Raw genomic sequence first — 22,285 nt, forward strand, 5'->3', positions numbered from 1 at the left:
GCAGTGTTGATAGAAAGGACAAAAAGAAACTTGTGACAGTGAATAGTTGAGATAGATAATAGCAGAAGAAGCGAGAATTCTGCCTTCCTATCTCAGCTTAAACTTGTTTAATTTAAGTCACCACCCACACACTGCTGCATCTCATCTCGTCTCATCTTATCTCTCTGTCTCTCACACACACACACAATCACACACACACACGGGAAGAGAGAGCGAAAGAGATAAATGGGTACACATGTAATCATACAAGTAGACGCAAAACAAAGACAGCCAGCAATTATGAGACAGAGTACACATGCACCACCTACTGTGCCATGCAATCAAAACTCACATCTTATCTGAGTACACCCACACCCCCACACTTCATAATGTCTTTAACCAACATAATTCATTTCACACACAGATACATCCAAAGAAATTCACATAGAAACTGCGACAAAAACATACATAGTGCATCATCAAGCATCCACATACGTGACTGGGCTCCTCCGTTTCTCCCTATACTTCATTTCCGTCGCTTTCATTGTGTCTGCTCCACTTCCTTGTTCAGTGTGATAATGCCTCCAGGATAAAGTTGTTTAAGAGTAAGCTGTAACTTTCAGAACAAGTGGCATTTTCATTGATGCTGATGAAATTAAGTACAAGGCTACTTATCATATGTCCCACATTAGCTGTTAAATTACTATAAGCTAAATTTAGTCAAAGTGAAACTCAAGGGTGTAAATTTGCATAGGGACCATAGGGACAAGTTACAACCAAAGTTTGGGAAAAACAGAGTTGTCCCTACCAATATTTTAGATAACATTCACCTTTTTTTTTTTACATAATGCATTAAATATAATATTTTTCACAAACTCATTCGTAGTATTAAGCATTTCTAGAGAACTATTGTGGTGTTGCTGTTTCAGACTGGTTTGATGCCACAATATCATGAAAGTAAATCTTCACATTAGTATTTAGTTTGGTCTCAACATTTTTGCCCGTGTTTCTACTTTGTACATATAAAATGTCACTGAAAAAGAAGAGACATTCAAAGTTATTTCACTACCCAGAGAGTAAATAGTAGCTAACTACCCACCCTATGCTAGCCTTCTAGCCTAACGTAAACACTCATTCTACTATGGAAAAGTGTTATTAAAGGTGTTATGGTGTGAATGTAATGTAGACTAGGAGAATACTTTTATTTTACATGAGCATTTTTTTATTTATTTTTTTTAAATCAGGAGATGTTTATTTCTTACTATTTTTTAATTATAAACAAAGTTGGTTCCATAAAGCCAAAATCTTGGCTATTCCTGTAATATTCAAAGGTGTTTTCTGATAAGTTTGAAAAGTGTAATGCATATAGTCATCATAGAAGGTCTATATTTTATTCATTGATGCATTATTTTGAAATACATTCAGGAAACTCAGACATCCAGTACAGATGTAGTGCAGGTTGAGGAAGCAGCAGCTGGACTGTCAGGGCTTCAATTGATCAAGTATTTTCTTGTTCAGCATAATTCAGTGACCAATTTTTTTTTCTTCCCTGTGTGGGTTGGGAGTGGGGTTGTGGGGAAGTGTCCCTACCAAAGCTAAGACCAGACTTACGCCTGTTTCATGGTGTAGACCGCGCAGACCGGAGTGCAGACAGAGCAGTAAACAACGTGAAACAGGCGCGGCTGTCGGCAGCACACAGTAATACGAAGGGAGAGAAAATAGCGCCAAGCGATTGTGAGGTCTGACTTTTTCCTGGACAACGATTTTGTGATGCAAATGTATTACTCTTTTGAATGCATATTGTTTTGAGAAGAAAAACGCTTTATTTTTGTGGCCCCAGCCAACTAGCTGGACTACCTTCGTCAACACCAAAACGAGGCACAGGTCGCGGTAGGGGGTTAGTAAATTTTCATAGACGATATTGCTAGTATGGAATGTCATACAGCTTCATGTCAGAAGAGGCGAACCAATTTCCCTAGAAATTGAGTTTTCTTTATTTTATCAAACTCTTCACACTAGAATTAAAACTTCTACTTTAAACGCCCCGACAAACGCCATAACGGTTTCAGGCATACTATTGGCTGAAAATTGAGCCTAAGCCTGTGTCATCTGCAAATAAAACCCGGAAAACCGCCAGGAGTACATTAGAAGAATGAATGATAATGAAAGAGAATAGAAAGAAAGCAGAATGAAGCAATAGAAAGACTTTTTTTTGTTTTTCGTTTGTCCATCGCTATCTCGTCTCCATGTCTGTTTTTTGTTTTACCTTCGGCTGCTGCATAAGTTACCACACAGTAATAGTTTTTTTCCTGCAAAGAAAGCCAGGGTAAAACAAACAAACAACCAAGTCCAACACTGAGGTGAACATCTACAATTGTGGTGAAGTCTCGATATATAAACCTCTGTCTCCTATGGAAAGTCATCCATAACCAGCTGACTTCTGAGAAAGGCCCAGAGACAGCGGAGAGAGACCAGCTTGGATACCGCTGGCCATCAACCTGGTGTGTTCAATGCTGACTAACTGGGCTAAGTGCCAACCAAAGTTAGGTCTACCGTCTCCTTTTCGGATGGTATGGTGGTGTCGAGATAATTCATTGTTAAAAATGATAAATGACTTAAAGCTGCAGTCTGCAACTCTTTTTCAAGCATAATGCCTGGAACTGTCCGGGGATTCTGAAAGTAGAACATTAAATACCCGAATACAAAAAAAAAGAGTTCTCTAGGTCCCCTATGTGTCCCGCTAGGTCCCTCCAAAGCCAGCAGGATTGTTTACAAAATTGCAGACGGCAATGTGCGGTGGTGGGCCACCACACATTGCCGTCTTCTTTCGGCAGCCGTCTCCTTTCGGTTGAGCTAATCTAACGCGACGCTGAAGCTAGCAAGCTTCCACGCTTCCAGGGAGGATCTCGCTGATGGAGACACGTCCCCTCCCATCAGCTTCGCCCTTTCCGTTTCCACATTGAAAATGGAAAGGGTGAAGCTGATGACATGTCCTTCTACAAATCCCGTAGTTTTAAAATGGCGGAGCGACATGGAGACATTCATTGTCCGTGAAATATTACACATTATAGCTTTAAAGCTGCCGTCGGCAGGTTTTCAAAATTCCGACTCTAAAGTCGGAAAATTCGAACTGATACAATTTTCAGGTCCCTCCCCTTCTGTGGACGAGGTTGTGCACGTGAGTTCACACCAGTGTGCGCGCACACAAGCTAGGGGCAGACTCACGCTCAGCATGGAAGACGTGGTTGGTGACTGTTCTGCTCAGATAATAGATAAATAATAAACCTAACGTGATTGGTTAAAAACAGCCGGGAGCGCTCAATTTTTGCAAGCACGATTACAGGCTTCAGAGGGAGCTACAGAATTCGGGATTTTTCCTAAACAGCCTATTTAATATTCTACTTCCAGAATCCCATGACAGTTCAAGCTAATATGACTAAAAAAAAGTTGCAGACGGCAGCTTTAATGAATACGAGTATTTTTTAAATAGCGTTAAAAAAAATAATAATAACGAAACGCAATGTGTGGCGGCCGGTGTTGAACCTGTGGCGCACCGCCACGAATTAGTCTATGTGTGGGAAACACTGTATAATTTCGGTCAATTCAAGCGAGAACTCATGAAGTAGCACTTTGAGACCGATTAAGATTAATTTCAACATTTCTGTTTGAAATGTTGAACATTTATCATCTCTAACAGCTAAGATGAACAAAATGTATGTGTTCTTCCACAGCCAACTTGAAAAAAGAACACAAAAAAAACACAACACACAAAATGAAAAGATTCCATGGAGCGCAGTCCATTAATTTGACAGTAATTTAACAGGAAAAACAAGGGGGAAAAAAATCTTTAATGTTAATTTTAATGTTAAAATTAGCTAATGATTTTTTTTCCCTCTCATCAAAGGAATGGTGCCCACATCGAGGTTTATTTCATTTGATAGTGAGAAAGCTACATGTAATATTTTCTGGTCCTACATTTTCCTCCTTCAAACTAACTTCTTCTCTACCAAAACTTTTTTCTTTCTGTGTAATTTTTCTCCTCCTCCAAATTCTCAAATCCTTTCCCCCCATTTCAGTTCTTTGTGTCCTACTCCTTTTCTCTCAGTAGTTGCTCTGTGCCATCTTCACTCAGCTCTTATTTTTAGCACAAAGTCAGTTGACTCTTGGGGGAGCTGGCGGCTGCTCAAGGCTTTGTCACAGATGGCAACCATTGCATGAGAAGGTAGAGAAGTGAGCAAGGGAGCAAGGAAAATAGGGGATGAGTGAGGACGTAGGAGTTGATAGTCATTGGAAGAGAATTAGTTTTAGAGTCAGCGAGAGGGAAGGTAGAGGTGTATGAAGACTACATCGTAGAGAAATTCACGTTTTAACCCCAAAAGGAAGTCTGCCTTTCTTGGGTAAACTCCCAGCTAACAACCCTGTAGATTGATGCTCCTTTCTGCCCTGTCATTGTGATTCATCCAGGACTAGTTGTCAATCACTATTCAAAGAAGAAGTGCCTGCGTGTGTCATTTTTTCAGCATCTTGCTTCTTTGATATAATGATGTGATTTTGCCAAAACATTTTATTTTCTAATTTCACCAAATCTTTAAAGAAAATCAAATCATTCCAAAACATCAAGGGGGGATCTCCTCCTCTTTGGAATTACATGAACCACCGTCTAGTTCCACCTTCAAATAATACTTGCTTCCAACAGAGGGATCTAGTATCATTTCATAAATATATGAAAACTACAATGAATTTAAAAACAATAAGAAAAATGTATTCTTAATTAGAATAATTAAATAGCATTCCAATTCGAACATCTCACCATGGTCCTGACAGTTTATGAATGTGATTTATCAAATGTATGTCGACCTGTATCATGCACTGACCACAAACTGACAAAAATCCCTGTGTTGATAAAGATGAGATGCTCATATGTCTGAGCACACGGTGCAATCTAAAGAGCTTTGGCTGATTTAAAAAGCGTTTAAAAAGTAGCACTTTTGGCAGAGATAACTTTTATATTACCAACAGTTTGGGCACGGTAGCAGTGCTCATGAATTGCAGCACTTCAGTCCAATTCTCTCCAATCATGGCCTCTTTGATCAGTCGTCCTGCATCCACTAGAGCCTGCCAACACTCGCACTGCAATGAGCATCCATATGTATTTTGTAAGCTAAGGAAACACTTTCCTGAGTATTTCCATTTTTATTTTTGCATTCTGACCTCACTGTACATGTGCCTGTGAGCAAAGCACATACAGAATATACTGCTTAGAATATTGTTTTTTACAAAACTGTGCAAAAGTCTTGGGCCATATCTCATTTCTTCATATATTGCAAGGTAAATGTGAAATGGAAGGAGAAATTGGAAATAGAGTATATAAAGCAGAGGGTTGTAAAATTCCAACAAGCTTGAAACTCATTATTTGTTGTGACAACATTTATAAAACCTTCTTGTCATCTATTTCTGTAGTCCTCAGAAATAGTTCTCCGGATTTTTTGAAGGATATTCCAAAGCTATGCTTGAGTTGTTGTCTTTCTTTTGTTTTGTTCTCTGTCAAGATGATCCCATACTGCTTCAATAATATTAAGGTCTATGCTCTGGGAAGGATTCATCTCTCCATCGTCTGTAGGTTACGGTTCAAAGTTTTCTTGAAAAAACAACAACTTTGTAATCTTTGTGAACATGTGATCTATCACCACCTAATCAAATGAAGCCCTTAATTTTCACTGGTAATGAGTCTTACTGGCCTTATTAGGGACATATCATCAAGGGGAACCGTTTATAGAAAATAGGGCCCTCACCCTTGTGGATACGAAGACAAAACTTTACTGACCTAGCCAGTCGTTGAACTTCTTGACCTCTGAGGGTAGACCCAGCTCGGTGAAGTCTCCAGCATGGATAAAGATGTCCCCGTACGGCATGTGAATGGCATCTGTGCGGGAATGGGTGTCTGAAATGCACACAAAGCGTGTGTACCCTGGTGGCTTAGGGGTGTCATGGGGCATTGGGTCAACCCTGAAAAGAGGAAAAGAACATGAAAGCTGAGTGACGGGGGAGGGAAAACAGCAAATTCTCTGTGGTAAGAGGCTGACAATGAAATCAGTTTAAATTAGTATCTAGCAAAAAAAAATCCTCCCTACAGACTGAGGCAGCAGGGAAAAATATATATATTTTTGCCACAAGAGTCTCCAATAAAAGCATAGCGCGGAGGAAGGTACTGCAGAACTAGATATGTACAGAAAATGGGAAAAAGAAGAAGAAAAAAAGAATAGAGCACAGAGGTTGAAAGTGTAGAGTCTTGTGGGATTTCCAGCAATATACACATCCACAGGGTCTCCAGGGGAAAGAGCATAGATGGTAAATAACCATGGCCCACTTTAGTGAGCTTTCCTCAGGGTATAAGTGCACCAACCTTAACATCTAAAAATGCAACTTCCATGGCTATATACTGATGTAAAACTTTTTTTTTCTCCTTTTACTTTTAAAGATGAAGTCAGACAATGCCAGCAATCTCTCAGCAGTAGATCTGATGTACTATGACAAAGGTTACACTCATATATGCACTGGCACCATCTATGGGGGGGGGCAACGACCTTTTTGCCCCCCCAAAGATAAAGTTGGGGGGGCAAAACCCCCCCAATAATGAAACGTGACAAATATCCAACAGCACTGAATTCATGTTGAACTGACGATTGAAACCAAGTAAACAAATAATCGTCTGGCTTTGAATATAAACTACATAATATAGAAACGCAATCTGAAATGTTATGATCGGACATGACCCGCCCCCTTCTCAGTTTGTCCTTAACTGGTTCAGGTCCTACTTAGGCCAGAGTTATTTTGTTACAATTGGCAGCTGTGAATCTGAGCGAATGGCCATGACTTGTGGAGTCCCCCAGGGGTCAATTCTTGGACCCCTTCTGTTTAACTTGTATATGCTCCCTTTGGGTCAGGTATCAAAGAACTTTGACATCAATGATCACAGTTATGCAGACGATACACAACTTTGTGTGTCTCTGTCACCAGACGACTGCAGCCCAGCAGACGTACTGTGTCACTGTCTGGAGAAAATAAACACCTGGATGAGAGAGAATTTTCTACAATTAAATGAAGACAAAACTGAGATCATTCTGTTTGGAAGCAAAGAGAAGAGGGTCAGCATTGGTAAATATCTTGAGACTCAGGCCCTTACAATCACTGACCAAGTTCGTAACCTCGGAGTGTTGATAGACTCAGATCTGACTTTCAGCAGCCACATCAAAGCTGTCACCAAGGCAGCTTTTTACCACCTCAGAAACATCAACAGAATTAAAGGTTTCCTCTCCCAAACAGACCAGGAAAAACTCACCCATGCATTCATCTCCAGTAGACTCGATTACTGTAACGCTCTTTTAACTGGACTTCCCAAAAAGAGCATTAAACATCTGCAGCTCATCCAGAACGCAGCTGCTAGAGTTTTAATCCGGACTAAGAGATCTGAACACATCACACCAATTTTAAAATCTTTACACTGGCTTCCAGTCAGTCACAGAATAGATTTTAAAAGCCTGCTGATGGTTTACAAATCTCAAAACGGTATAGGCCCAAAATACATCTGTGATATGGTCAGAGAATATAAAGCCAGCAGAGCTCTTAGATCCAAGGGCTCAGGTCAGCTGGTCCAGTCCAGAGTCCAGACTAAACATGGAGAAGCAGCATTTAGCTGTTATGCTGCAAACAAGTGGAACAAACTGCCAGTGGAGATTAAAGTTTCACCAAATGTAGACATTTTTAAATCCAGGTTAAAAACATTTCTTTTCTCATGTGTCTATGCATGAATTCTGCACGGTATCGTTTAATTTATCTAGACTGTTGCTTGTTTTTAATCATTTTAATTCATTTTAATTATTTTATTTGTTTCTCTTTATATTCTTTTATATATTGTTAATGCTTCTTCCACTCCCCGCTGCAATGCTTTTATTTTATGTAAAGCACTTTGAATTGTTTTGTACATGAAATGTGCTATACCAGGGGTCTTCAACGTTTTTCAGGCCAGGGACCCCCAAACTGATGGAGAGTTGGAGCAGGGACCCCCCTACTATTTATATGGCATACAATTGTGTTTTATATTTAACGGGGCCTAGTGCCGTGTATAAACATAGCTACTCTGCTATTGTACATTCAATACTAAGCTATTCAAATAATACACAGGTTAATATATTCATGTTTTTATTTTAAACATGTGCAAGGTACAGGGTGGCCGTGCCACTGCCATTTATAAACAAACATCTTGCATACAACACTGAGCTATTCAAATAATCCACAGATTTTAACTTTAAACATGCATGTAGATGGGACAATGAATCCTCAAACCACACGTTTGCACACAATTTGTGAGAAAAAACTGTTTGAAAAAAAAAAAAAAAGTTAAAAATCGTCTAATCAACCAAAGATTTCGCGACCCCCCTGCAGTACCTCCGCGGACCCCCTGTTGAAGACCTCTGTGCTATACAACTTGACTTAACTTTAAGGAGCATAGCAGCAGCAAACATCACAGTGTGTGGCTCAAATTCAGGTGTTTGTGTCACAGCAACCCAGCGTGGCCACGCAACTGGATATTCAGTTACAAGCGAACCAGAGGAACAACAGAGAGATGCTGATAAAACAACTAACTTCTTTTTTTGGCCGGCCAAGGTTTAACCATAGATGGTAACAACCCACAGTGCAGTAACCTGTACAAGTTGATGCAGCTGAGATCTGAGGACTGTCCCGATATCAAACAGTGGCTCAAGGAGAAGTATTACATGTGTCATGACATTGTTAATGAGATGATCCACCTGACTTCACTTGATGTTTCACGAAAGGTTTTGTCACCTATTTGGGATGGATACTATGCGATACTCGCGGATGAAACCAGAGACATTACTAACAAAGAACAGCTTGTTACTGTACTTCGCTGGGAGGAGGATGCATACACGTTGCGTGAAGATTTTGTGGGTCTTTTTGATCATATAAAACAGATGCATACACAATTTTCACTGTGCTAAATGACATTTTGAGACGGTGCCATATATTGCCTTAGTTGTACAGGGGGCAGGCTTATGACGGCGCTGCCAACATGTCAGGTCACTTGAAGGGAGTTGTTTTAAAGCACCCAATTCGGTCTGCGCCTCGCTCATCTGGTTTTCTATCCAACCGAACAGCTGTCCAAGACATTACAAGCCACTGACACAATGCTACAAGACGCACAGTGCAGTCGCTGTAATGCAAGCTTTCATTCAGTGACAGAGGTCAGATGAAGCATTTTACAGCTTCTTCAAGTCAGTGATTGAAGCCTCCAAAGATTTGACAGAAGGCCCACAGTTGCCCAGTCAACGCAGGCTCCCTAAACGGCTTGGTGGCAGGGATAGCGAGCACGCATTTGAGAGCCCATCAGAGTATTACAGAAAATACTTTGAGATGTTGGACTTGCTGAATGATGAACTGAGTCGTCTTTTTTATCAGAGTGACTTCGGGGTTGTGATGGACATGGAAAAGCTGCGTGTCGCAGTGGCCTCTAGCAAACAGGTGACGCTCCAGTCTTCTGTAACGTCCTTATACGCAGAGGATTTTGACTTTGACAGTCTGCGTGCACAGTTGAGCATGTTGTCACCATAAAGCCATCAGGGATTCAAACGAAGTCTCAAAAAAAGATATAAGGCTCATAAGTGAAGCAATGAATGCTATCCCTGTGGCCAAAGAACTACAATCAGAGGTGCACAAACTGTTGAAACTGTTTTTCACGATCCCAGTCACGGCATCAGCTGAAAGATCTTTCTCGACACTTCGCCGGATCAAAACATACCTGCGTTCAACTATGACACAGAGAAGGCTTAATGACTTGATGTGCAGCCACATACAACTGGATGTTATGGCACAAGTGGACATGACCGCTGTTGCCAAGGAATTCATCCAGCAAAATGAGCAACTGCGTGTACATGCGTGTACTGTAGATGTGATTGCGTGGTGTCGGAATTAAAGAAGTGCTCCGCAAAGTTATTTAATACATCAGTTAATATTGCTTTAAATCACATGCCCCGCTTAACTTCCTTGTTGACCTCTCTCTCACTTGCTCATGAAGGTTGTCGGAGGGGGTTAAAAGGTTACTCCAGTCTGTGGACTCAAGACATCCTTGGAGAGCTAGGATGCTGTCGTTAGTCCACTGTTTGATGTTCCGAGTGACCTTCTTAACCCTCCTCATAATGGGAATGTAAGCTGGGATGAGCAGAACAGTATTGTGGTCAGCAGAGCCGAGAGGGGGGAGTGCAACCGACCTGAATGCATCGAAAGTGTTTCTTCCGCCCTCTTAGGGACATCACCTGTTTCGTCCTAGCTCCTTACGTACTTATTTGTTTCCTAAATTGTCTTTGTTTTCTAAATTATCTTCCCATTTGTCTAGGTACCTAACTTACCTCACTTACTCTAGCACTAGTTATGCTCTTAGCTGTTAGGTTTTGGAAGGAAATGCACTTGTGATTTGGTGAAAAACTTTGAGGGCTTTTTTCAGGGGAGCAGCGGTTAAAATCTACGGTGGCCGACACGTGCAAACGCGCTGCAAACGGCGAAACAAATCCAACAGTGTAATGCTGCAAGAGAAAAATGCGGCAATCACGAAAACGACCGGAGCACACGCGCTGCAAACATCAAAACACATGCAAGAGAGAAACGCCGCAAACTTCAAAACACATGCAAGAGAGAAACGCTGCAAACTTCAAAACACATGCAAGAGAGAAACGCTGCAAACTTCAAAACACAACGGAAGTTCGCCAGGCCACTTGGCGGTCTCGACCTGTGGGATAGGGGATCGACTGTGGGAGATCTACCATATTAATGAAAGAGAAGAAAGTCAAAAGGTACGTTGTCATTTATGTCTTTTTTAAACACTTGGCCGTAATCTTTTACCTTATTATAGAAGAGCAGCGGAGTTATGTCGCTATAATAAGTTGTTAAAAATGATCAAAACCTTTAAAATATAAATACTTAGCAGAATAGATTTTGTGGCACATGTTCTATATACTGCTGTATATACTGCTGTTATACCTTATGTAGCCAGTTTGATTGTTAATACTGTGTTACAGTAGTCTCTTAATAATTATCCACATCATCACATATCAAGTGCAAAACTGATGGTTGAATGTGGTTAAAAACACCAAAAACAAAGACCTAGGCTCACACTGATTAGTACTATTCTTCATTATATTAACCTTAAATTAACAAATATGATTTTTTAGTGTGTGTGATTTTATTGGGAGCAAATGCAGGAGCAAATATTTGGCGCAAAACTACTAAAGAAAAAAATACCTAAGTATTTCTGGATTTTTCCTTTAATTAGTATCAATGCTACATTTTCACCTACTCACATGTGAACATGAGGCGGCTGGAAACGTCCCTGGTTGATATTGTAGAAGGTGAAGGCCTGAGTCGGGTTGGTGCTGTACTCGTCCACCTCAATAATGGACCTACTTCTTCTCTGAGAGTGCAACTGAGCCTGAGACTGCTGTCGCCTCGCCACCATGATTTCTGTCAGGGTGAAGGCCATTGCTCTTGTGACCAAAGAAGAGTGGCTGGGGAACGCTGCTTGTTGCTCTTGGTTTTGGACAGTGTGTTGATGATTGTCTCTGAGAGGAGGTTGTTGGGAAGTGTTCTGAAAGACTCAAACCCTCATTGAGCTCACAGTCACAGTAACCTGAGGAACGAACATCACCTCCCTCTCCTTCCTCTTTTTCTCTACAGCCCCTCCTTACCTGAAAGGAACACAAAAAAAGCAGAGCTAAAATGTGTATAGGAGAGGGGCAGTGCTGAAAATCGGTGGAAAGTTTTAGTTGGCTAAACAATTACTTCAAAGTGTATTTATTGGAAAAAGATAGTAATCTCTGTACTAAGACATTTTGAACTATAATTTTACTTCCAACTAATCATTGCTGCCTAGAAGTAAATAGGTTATATAAAATATATACTTTCAACCATAGTCTCAACCACCATACAACTAACCCAATGACTTAGCTAATAGCATTACATTACATTAAGTCACAAATACAGCTCAAAAACTAAAACAAAACAATAATTCAGTTATTTAAAGATATTTTTGTTGGAAGCTGGGATTGGCATTCTTGGGTTTTTATAACAATAATCTTTCTCAACTCTGTCATTGATCCCATATGTGTGTGTGTGTGGAATAGAGAGACATGGTAAAACACTGAACTTTAATAATGTGTTAAATGGTTGTTGTCATCCTTAAAAGTGTTTTTTTTGTTCACTGCTTCACAACAGTATTTTGCTCTTGCCTATTAACACATTTCCTGCAGCATCTGTGTTCAGTCAGCTCATCACTCAGTTTTTTTGTTTTTTTTTCCCCCCTTTTCAGGTGATTGTTGGGATTTATGCAGTCAAGCTTCCTTAGCACACTATTTCCTTAGTGTTTTCTTGGTTATCTAGTGGGTTTCTCATGTTTCATGGTGGGTACCAACCAAGTTGAACCACATGTCTCGAAGCTAGTACAAGCTAAAGCGCATGCACACACAGAGAAAGAGCTATCCTTTTTGTAGATTTAGCTGTTAAAGCCACCATCTTTATCTGTCTCAGATAACTTTACGTGGTGACAGCTGACATTATCTTTTATAATTTTACCCATATATTCACGTCCACGAAAAAACACACACCTAAACAGATGGTTGCCTGGTTTTCTTGTATGTTGTAGTTCTTTGTACTGTATATCTTGTACATAGTGTAATATAATTGTAAACAGTATTGATTAATGAAGAACAATATCTCTAATCATTTTTGTAACTTCTATAAATTGCGTTGTACTACTTTAAAAGAAAGGTTGTTGATAACTGCTGGTTGTAAAGGTTGTGCTTGGATTCATCCCTCACTGTCTGCTCTGTGCGTATCATATCTGTCGCCAGCTGACTCATACAGATCTGACACTCGAGACTGTCGCGAATGTTTTTCCTAGTTACTGAGTGGTGTTTAAGGATTATAGTTATTCATTCTAATAAATATTAATAACTGTATTAAGACGATTATCAATATTTTCTCATATCTAAGCAAGCTCATTCGATATCCCCAACAGGTTGTCACTGCTGTGAATCAAGATATTGAAGGTGCAAGGAAGTCTTGCTGGGTGACATGTAGCCTACTAACAGCACCTTCATTCATCCATCCATCCATCCATTTTCTATACCTACTTAATCCAATTCAGGGTCACAGGGGGCTGGAGCCTATCCAAGCGGCCATTGCGTACATCCTTAACGGGTCGCCAGTCCATCACAAGGCCACACAGAGACAAACAACCATGCACATCCACTCCTAGAGACAATTTAGAATCACCAATTAACCAGAGTACCCTGAGAGAACCTATGCATGCACAGGGAAAAAACATGCAAACCCTATGAACCTGGGATTCAACTGTGCTAACCACCACACCCCCATGCAGCCCAGCAACTCCATCTCAATTAAAAAAAAGAAGGAAAAAAGACAGACGACAACAATTCTGTTATGTAAGCAATGTTTATGATAAATTAAGCAGGCTTCTAACACACCAAAAACTATGCTCTGATAAATTAATGTAAGCTTTCTACTCAAAGTTTTTTCATCAGTACTTCTTTTTTCTGATTAATATGATTGTTATTCTCAATCAAATTAGTACAGGCTGCCTTTCTTACAGTGAATATGTTGTACAACTCAAAACGAATAAATGTTGGGCTGGTATGGGAAATGCAAATAAAAAAAAAAGAAAAACAGGGCATTTACTTGGGCTTCTGTTTTATTGCAGAACAGAACATATTTACTGTTTTATATTATCAACAGGAAATCTTTCACCACTTTGTAAATGTTGCCATCATGAGAGAGAGCAGGGCCTTGCTCCTGCTCACACAACACATCTACCACCACATGTCTGCCAAATACATAAACCTAAGCAGAATGTTCTCTGTCAAGGTGATAACGGAAGATGTGGCAATCTCAGACACAGTGGTGCGGACCAGGGGCGCCAATTTATGTTTCTGCTGGTGGGTGCTCACCGTGCTTGCATGACTCGTTGCTAACACACACAGTCTACACACTGGTGATGCATAGGAAAAGTGAATGTCAATGTAACCTAACGCAAAAGGCTCGGATGAAGAAAAAGGAAAAACAAAATACACAATCCAACAGTGCAAACCTCACAAAATACTTTTGCATTGTAGTATATCCATGGGTATTTACTTTTCCAGCTAGTTTGAAAAGTCTAACTTTTTTTCTGCCTAACATCTGCACTAATACTGTCCTCAGCCATTGACACAGCAGAGTTCTCACTGGAAGATTGGCTCGGTGGATATTTTTGTGACAAATTTGTCCATTTTGTTAGCCAAATCAACCACTATGCTAGTTTAACAGGAGGAAAAGGAACCTCTCTTATGTGAAAATGGAGGGAGAATCCAAACCAAATGTTTCTTCCACCTTATCTGGACATGTAAATCTTAGGTGACATCTATCCGCCTTTTATCGAGCAAGACAAGAAACAGACCTCTCACACCTCTACTAACTATTTTCTTCACATTCACTTTCAGGTTTTTTTTTTTTTTAACTGTGTTAAATGTTTTATAAAAAGTCATACAAACCTATTTCCAAACACGACTGAGGCCACATTTACACATAGCCGGGTATTTAGAAAAATGAATATTTCCCCCCCTCCGTTATCAATAATAACATCGTGCACACAACATCGTTTTCAAAAAACTTGTCATTTACATCAACCCGCATTCCGCATAAATACGTCGTCAAGCGCCATAATAACTATGCCAAACCTATTGGCGGCAGTGTAGGGAAAGGAATAAAGCCATGCAAGCCAATCAAAATCCTCAGAATCGACACCAACAAATAACACGAGCGACTTCCTGTACCTTTCAAAACAGCAATGTTGAATGTTTAAGGTAAACCTCCCTTTCCTATTGATGTAATCAGTGGAATTGGCTGGTGGTTGCTTTATCTCTACATGCGTCCCATTCACAGCACCTAGGCACTGAGGAAGGCGTAACGTAACGAGGCAAACGTAAAAATTAGTAGAACTTTAACATCATCCATGATAATCCTGATCAGTAGCCAAACAAACTGTAAACATAAGGCGCTCGCATGACGTTAAGCATTTTCTGGCGCATAATGTGACGTTTAAGAACCTAAAACGCCGTTTCTCCCAGTTGACACGGCAACACATAACCGGCGTTATCAGAAATCTCCACTTTGGCCGGAGGTTTTAGAAATAACCGTTTTCTGTGATAAAAACGGGGTTTTGGTGTAAATGAGAGGCCAAACCACAGGAAAATATCTGCGTCTTCCTATCGTGTAAACGGGGCCTGACAGTGACTAGACATGAGTGACGGTAAGGATCTGACAAGAAATCAACTGGGAGACTAAATACTGAGGAGGGTGATCAGCGAGTGAGTTCAGCTGATGACAATGAATACAGGTGAAGGGAGTGAAGCTGATGGCAGGGCAGGAGAGACTGAGGAAAAAAGTGGCATAACATGGCAGAAACATAAAACATGGCCAAAAATGCAAAACCTGACAGAGGTATTGCGGTATTGTACTGTGTACAGATATTACACAGTAAATGGGATCACAGTATTTTCAGTGTTACTGAATATTAAATATTAAATCATTAAATTTTGCACCGTAGGCTGAGAAATCAGTGCACGTGTGAGTTCAGAGTGGTTATGGCTTTTGGGAATAAGCTGTTCTTGAGTCTATTGGTCTTTTTTTCTGAGGCACCTGTAGCGCCTCCCTGAAGGCAACAGGTCAAACAGATCAAAGCCAGGGTGGGAGCTGTCCTTGGTGCTGGCTTTTGCTCTGCTGAGGCAGCGGGAGGTGTAAATGTCATATGTCCAAACTTTACAGATATCCATCTGAATTTGAGAGGTATTCAAATCCATACCCGTGATCCAGTAGGATCCCAGATAGCAAAACTCTTTTGGCCCATATCTGGCCCACACCTGACATGTTCATCCGGCCCACATACAGCTTGGAATGATGGCACTTGGGCGGTCCGCTCATGTTTGCCAAAAGTGGGCCACAACCAAGCCATCACAATGCCATACGTCAACCAAAAACAGACCAAATAAACCAGCACTCAACCGGATGTGGGCCACTGTGCATTTTAATTCTGTCCAGAACTGGTTTACACTCTATGACCTTGAATAACCTGCACACTTAGGGAGTCACGACCATGATAAAATGGTATGTCAAATATAAAAACATAGAATAATGGTCTGAATTTGTGGCTACATGCCATTAAGGTACCCCCAGATACTGTTTGAATGGTGGCATACAGTGGTCCAGTCTTGTTGAGACTCATCTTGGGGTCTAAGATGAGGAAACCTACTGAAGAAATGACCAAACACGAGAAAAAGCTGGGATGATTTTTTTATTAACTATATAGTTCAGAGTATGTTGTTTGTTTTATGTCTTCTTGTTTTATGTTTACATCACGTTTTTACCTTTATATCTTACAAGGTGTGGTGTTTTCAGAATCCTCTGAACAAAATTGTGTTAAGACAAAAGAATGGAGAAATGGAGTTTTCTTTGTTTAATCAAAGTCTTAACAATAGAATTCAAACTTCTACTTTTCTACTCCCAGGCAAACGCCATAATGCTGTCAGGTATATTATTGGCTGAAAGTTGAGCCTAAGCCTGCGTCAGGCCCCGCCTCTGCGCAGTTTGTGGGCTTGCGTGTTTTGGGTCTTTAATGATCTTTCTAGCCCTCTTGTGAAGTCAGCTGGAGTAAACAGAGTCTTGCAACATTTGACTTTTTGTTGTTTGCCAATTTCTCACCACACATTAAGCAGACTGATAAACCAGTCACATCAGCAGTGAAAGCAAATTCATCTTCCCACATAGCATTAAATGTTTTCTTGTTTTCTTCAGAAACTTTTCTTTTCTTGAATTTATCCATGGTTGGCCAAAAAGCTCAATAAATCGCGGCAAATCGAGGCACTTTTACATGTGTTTACAGTTGTGTTTTACTTTTTTAGTATCTCATTAATATTTTTTTTTAATTAGCTTTTTAAATCAGTGATTTCAGGGGGATATGTGGGAGGGAGCAGGGCTTTGCCACTGCAAATGTACAGCCATACACGTAAAATTTGTTGTCATGTTGAACAAACCACAAAGACATAAAAACACGTATTAAGGTTTGCAATATGTTATTGGGTCATCATTGCATTTAAAAAATACTCCAGACATTCTCTTATTTGGTACTAAGTCATTACTGCCGGCCATTCCATTATCCTTCTGCCACACTCATGCCTTTGTAATATCTGCAGGCTTTGTTTTTAAAAGATTGTGCAAGTTCAACATGCCCAGAGTCAACTGAAGTGCAAATGCATCTATTTGGTTAAGTTATACATGTGTGTTCTAGCATAGCCACACAGTGCAAGACCCACCCACAGGGGCTCTATAGAAATAGAATAGAAAAATACTTTATTCATCCTCGAATGGGGGAAATTCCAAAAAATGACAGTGCCAACTGTTCATCTATTGTGTACACTGCTCTAGTACCAGTGCACATTGTAGAAAAAATGAAAGCAAAAAAAAAAAGGAAATAAAAAGCAGATCACTTAAAAGGTTTAGATAAAAACTAAAAATTATACAAACGACAAAGGCCGGCGCATAGCAACCAAAGTAGGATATGAAAAACAGATTCGGCAAATTGTAGCTTCAGAGCTCAAATACTATAAATTGACTGATTTGCTTTGAAAATGTTTTCTGTTTATTCTGTAAGGTGCAGTATGTTCTTTTGATTCAGGTTATTTCTCAAGACTGAACTGTGCTATTCCTTTCCATGTGCCTATCACCACACAAGCACAGACTCAACTCTGCAGCTCATTTTTCAGCTGACTTTGGGAAAGAAAAGAGCTACGTGCTGAAATGATAGAAAAAGTGGAAGAAGGAGGTGATAATTTGGGCACAGCCGGTTTTGTCTTAACCACCATGCGATGTCGGCTCGCCATCTCGATACATCATTCACTGCAACCTCACGCACTGACAGCCCGCTGATGAGACAGAACACTCTTCACACCACAGTTGTTTGTCACAGGCAAATCCCAGCATGGTCTATGGATGCGTTTCAGGGGTGCACACGGTATATGTGTGCATTTTTTACACAGGTGGGTGAGTATAAAGGCCTATGCATGAATATTTAAAAGAGCTTCTGTTGTCAATAATGTGTCAGTGACAGCCTTCGCACTGCTAGCACCAGACAGAGAAATGTGTTAGCAGAAGTGTCTAACACACTCGGCGAGCATGAAGCTGTCTAGATCAGGTAAACTACTTAAGCCTCGTTCCCACTATGCAGTCCGGTACGGGTCGGTTCGGAACGGTACGGTACGGGTCGGTCGCTTTCCTCCAGCTCTTGTGGGGGGACCCCGAGGCATTCCCAGGTCAGCAAGAGACAGCAGAGCCCATCCCCAACATACACAGTGTTGACGGTGCACTGCTCCCCCCCCCCTCCCCCAAGCTGCCGGATGATGGAAAAGAATCTCTTTTTAGGCCGTCCGGAAATCGTTCTCCATGGCCTCACCAAACTCCTCCCACGCCTGAGTTTTTGCCTCAGCAACTGCTGAGGCTGCGTTCCGCTTGGTATCCATCAGCTGCTTCCAGCGTCCCACTGGCCAAAAGGGCCCGATAGGACTCCTTCTTCAGCTTGACGGCTTCCCTCACCGCAGGTTCACACTGAGCACATGTGAAGTGACAGAGTCTGGTGACGCCATGGAGAACTTTCTTCTGCCTGCAACATCCTCCAGCATGACTGGTTTGGGTGAGTCACACCAGACATGGTGTGGGGAGGCATTTCTTTGGAGAGTCGCACAGCCCTAGCTGTGCTAGCCAGAGGTACCCTGACTGCCATTAGGTACCGGGATGAGATCCTCAGACCCATTTTGAGACCGTATGCTGGTGCAGTGGGCCCTGGGTTCCTTCTGATGCATGACAATGCTAGGTGTCATGTGGCTGAAGTGTGTCAGCAGTTCCTGCATGATGAAGGCATTGATGCCATGGACTGCCCGTTCCCCAGACCTGAATCCAGACGAGCACATCTGGGACATCAGGTCTCGTTCCATCCACCAACGCCACGTTGCACCACAGACTGTCCAGGAGTTGATTGATCCTTTAATCCAGGTCTGGGAGGAGATCCCTCAGGAGAACATCCGCCACCTCATCAGGAGCATGTCCAGGCGTTGTAGGGAGGTCATACAGGCACATGGAGGCCACACTACTGAGCCTCATTTTGACTGGTCTTGAGGAATTTCAACTGAAGTTGGATCAGCCCGTAATGTGATTTTCCCCTTTTATTTTGAGTATGATGCCAAATCCAGACCTCCATGAGATAATAATTTTGATTTACATTGATCATTTTTATGTTATTTTGTACTCAACGCATTCCACTATGTAATGAATACCAATTTTAAACTGGAATATTTCATTCAATGAGATCTAGGAAGCGTTATTTTAGTGTTCCCTTTATTTTTTTAGCTGTATACATTTTCTGTTCATTGCATGCTCTCCACACTGTAAACACCACAGAGGCAATGTAAAGAGTAAAAAAAAAGGTAAATATTTTCATTGTTGGATGCCTAAATTAATGTTAAAAACTATAATTTACATTAAAAGCCATTTCATTTCATGTATATCTATTTACGTTGAGGACAGCACATGTTGCAGAGTTAAATGTCGATTTTCATACTTTGTCATAGTTTTGACTCTGTCCCTGTAAAATGATGGAAGACAGCTACTATAGCTCACTACAACTCAAGTCATTATTTACAAGGAAGAGTTTAGCTAGTTGTATAGCCGCAGTTCCTAAACTGTAGTGAAGACGAACAGATTTATTATGTGCTCAGGAAGACAAGTTATGGATTAAATAATTGCCTCCAGTACCAAGGTAACTGTAAATTGGAAAAGATGATGTCAAGTGAGTTTTGGCTTTCTGACGTTTATCTAAATGCATAGATTATCATCTTAATCCAGATTAGTTGATTGGCTCTTTTCCACGAGTACCTACTCAGTTCTACTTGAATTGACTCTAGGTTAACGTTGTTTTTCATTACAATTGAGTACCACCTCAGTGTAGGTGATGGTATACCTGCTGCTCGGTCTAGCTTTGCGTGTAGCTATTTACTTGTTGATGATCACAGAAGTAATAAAATTGCATGGTTGCTGTTGCCGGGCTTTTAAACATGGCGGTGTGATGTGGACCAGCAGTGACTCTTTGCTCTATTCTGAGACGTATCATAGATCTTGTTTGATCATTTGAGAGTTAAGGAACAGGTTGATGATCGAGGTGCTCTGTTATTTGGAAACTCCTTAGATTTCTGTTGGTTATCACAGTCACATGGGAAAGGTCACAGGTCAGATCGGCCATCTTGGTTGTTGTTATACATGGAAATGTGCTTTAAATCTGGTGCATCCACAGCCGTTGAGCTCTGGAGAAGCGTCTGGCTTGTAAGGCGCGACAAAGACAAACAGTAAAGCCTCAACTTACTTCCATGTCTGTGTCATCCTTTCACCTTTTCAACGCCAAACCAAGTGTTTAGCTATCTGTTACTCAGTGCAGAGTCATGCACGAGCAGTGGACAGAATATGCCGGGTTTCATGACTCATTCAGTGACATCACACCATGGCCGTCAGTGACATCAGTGACCTGCAGTCTGTAGACATCACATTTATAGCTCGACTCAGCTCCTCTGGAACCCCCAGCAGATTAGATGCTAAAAATGTAACTGGTACCAGTTACTACTAACTTATGTAAAAAAAACAACAACTTAAAACTGAGTCGAGTTGAGCCAAGTAGTTCCTAATGGAAAAGGGTCACGTCTGCTTCTCTTTGGCCCACTGAGACCTTAATTTTTTCTGTTCTTCTGTTTAAGATTAAGACCAGATTTATTGTCATGTACAGGGAAATGCACGAAATTTCTCCTCTGCTCCCGGGGAACATGGGGATACACCTTGCTCAAGGGTACCTCGGCTGTGGCAAGGAGGTGCACTGACACCCCTCCAGCTGTCAGTTTCACCAATCTTTTGAGTGGCGACACCTTCTAGTTATTGGACTACCCACTCTAACCACTGAGCCTCGGTATTTATGAAGATTTATCTTTGGCTTCTCTGTTATTTATATCATTCATGTTTTGCCGGATGGTTCATAACACATTTTTCTCTTCTGTGCCAAACTAAGAACACAGATTTATTTCTGCTCTAATTGGACTAACATGAACAAACAAACAACCCATAAGGTCAACTTGCTGAATGTTTATGAATGTTGCAAATAAAATCCTTTGATTTTACAAAGGGAGTTTTACCTTTCCAATAATTTAACCCATTAGTCCTACTGGAGTCACAGCATCATTGTATAAATAGTAAATGGAAAGTATTTATATAATGTTTTTCTTGTCTAAACAAGCCACATTCACCCATTCAAACACACACTCACAACTCTTCTTAGTCTTAACAGTATTGCAGGCTATGCAGTTTTTGTTTATCAAACACATCAGAGGCAAAATGGGGTTTAGTGTCTTGCACAAGGACGCTTTAATATTGATGTTTTTTTTTCTTTAAAATTCAAAATGTCATCTGGGAAGCCAATATTGACAATTGACCACTTTTTTTAAATTGAAATGTTTAGTTCTTTCACACTGCAGTCAAAAACATAACTCCCTGAGCTAAAACAAAACAATTTTATGTTGGTTTCAGTTTGGCAACGTACTAATGGGAACACGACATCTCAATAAACATTTCAGTTTTTACTGAGCAGCGGTCTGGGCTAAGAGTGGACAGAACTAACTTTTTCTTTGCACAAACTCATGCTCACCAGCCCTAATCTCTCACGTGGAGGCTCTGAAACTGACAGCAAATGGAAAAGTGAGTGATCTGTCTGTAACGCAGCTGGAAGCTGAAGGCAGTTTTATACCTTTGCAAGGTTTCTGTCAGCATTGCTCTCAACCCCTTTAGACAGGTGTTCTTTCGAACATACAGTTTCATCTCTGCTCCTCCGCATCAAAAGGAGTCAGCATCTGGTTAGGACGCGTCCTGGTTGCGTTCCCTTTTTCTGGCCATGTCCCATTGGGAGGAGACCCTGGGGCAGACGCAGGCCTCGCTGGAGGGATTATATGTCCCTTGTAACCTGGGAATGCCTCGGGATGCCCCAGAAGAAGCAGGAGTGTTGCTGGGGAGAGGGATGTCAGTGTTTCTCTCCTGAACCTGTTGCCTCCGCGACCCGACCTCAGATAAGCAGATGACAATGGATGGATGGAAATCCTTTTCAAATGTCATT

At 41.0% G+C, this 22,285-nt stretch overlaps 1 protein-coding gene across 1 annotated transcript in view; it reads right to left on the reverse strand.

Annotated features, from left to right (window-relative positions):
• The window catches only part of mpped1 (metallophosphoesterase domain containing 1), a 69,586-nt gene that overhangs the window by 45,140 nt on the left and 2,161 nt on the right, over positions 1 to 22,285 (reverse strand). The window contains exons 2-3 of the mRNA XM_075472540.1: positions 11,349 to 11,732; positions 5,804 to 5,985 (exon numbers count right to left, since the gene is read on the reverse strand). Of these exons, the coding sequence (XP_075328655.1) occupies positions 5,804 to 5,985; positions 11,349 to 11,527 (361 nt within the window). The 5' untranslated portion in view covers positions 11,528 to 11,732. The remainder of the gene's footprint in view (positions 1 to 5,803; positions 5,986 to 11,348; positions 11,733 to 22,285) is intronic.

Source organism: Odontesthes bonariensis, chromosome 8 (assembly GCF_027942865.1).
Source record: "Odontesthes bonariensis isolate fOdoBon6 chromosome 8, fOdoBon6.hap1, whole genome shotgun sequence".
Lineage (NCBI taxonomy): Eukaryota > Metazoa > Chordata > Actinopteri > Atheriniformes > Atherinopsidae > Odontesthes > Odontesthes bonariensis.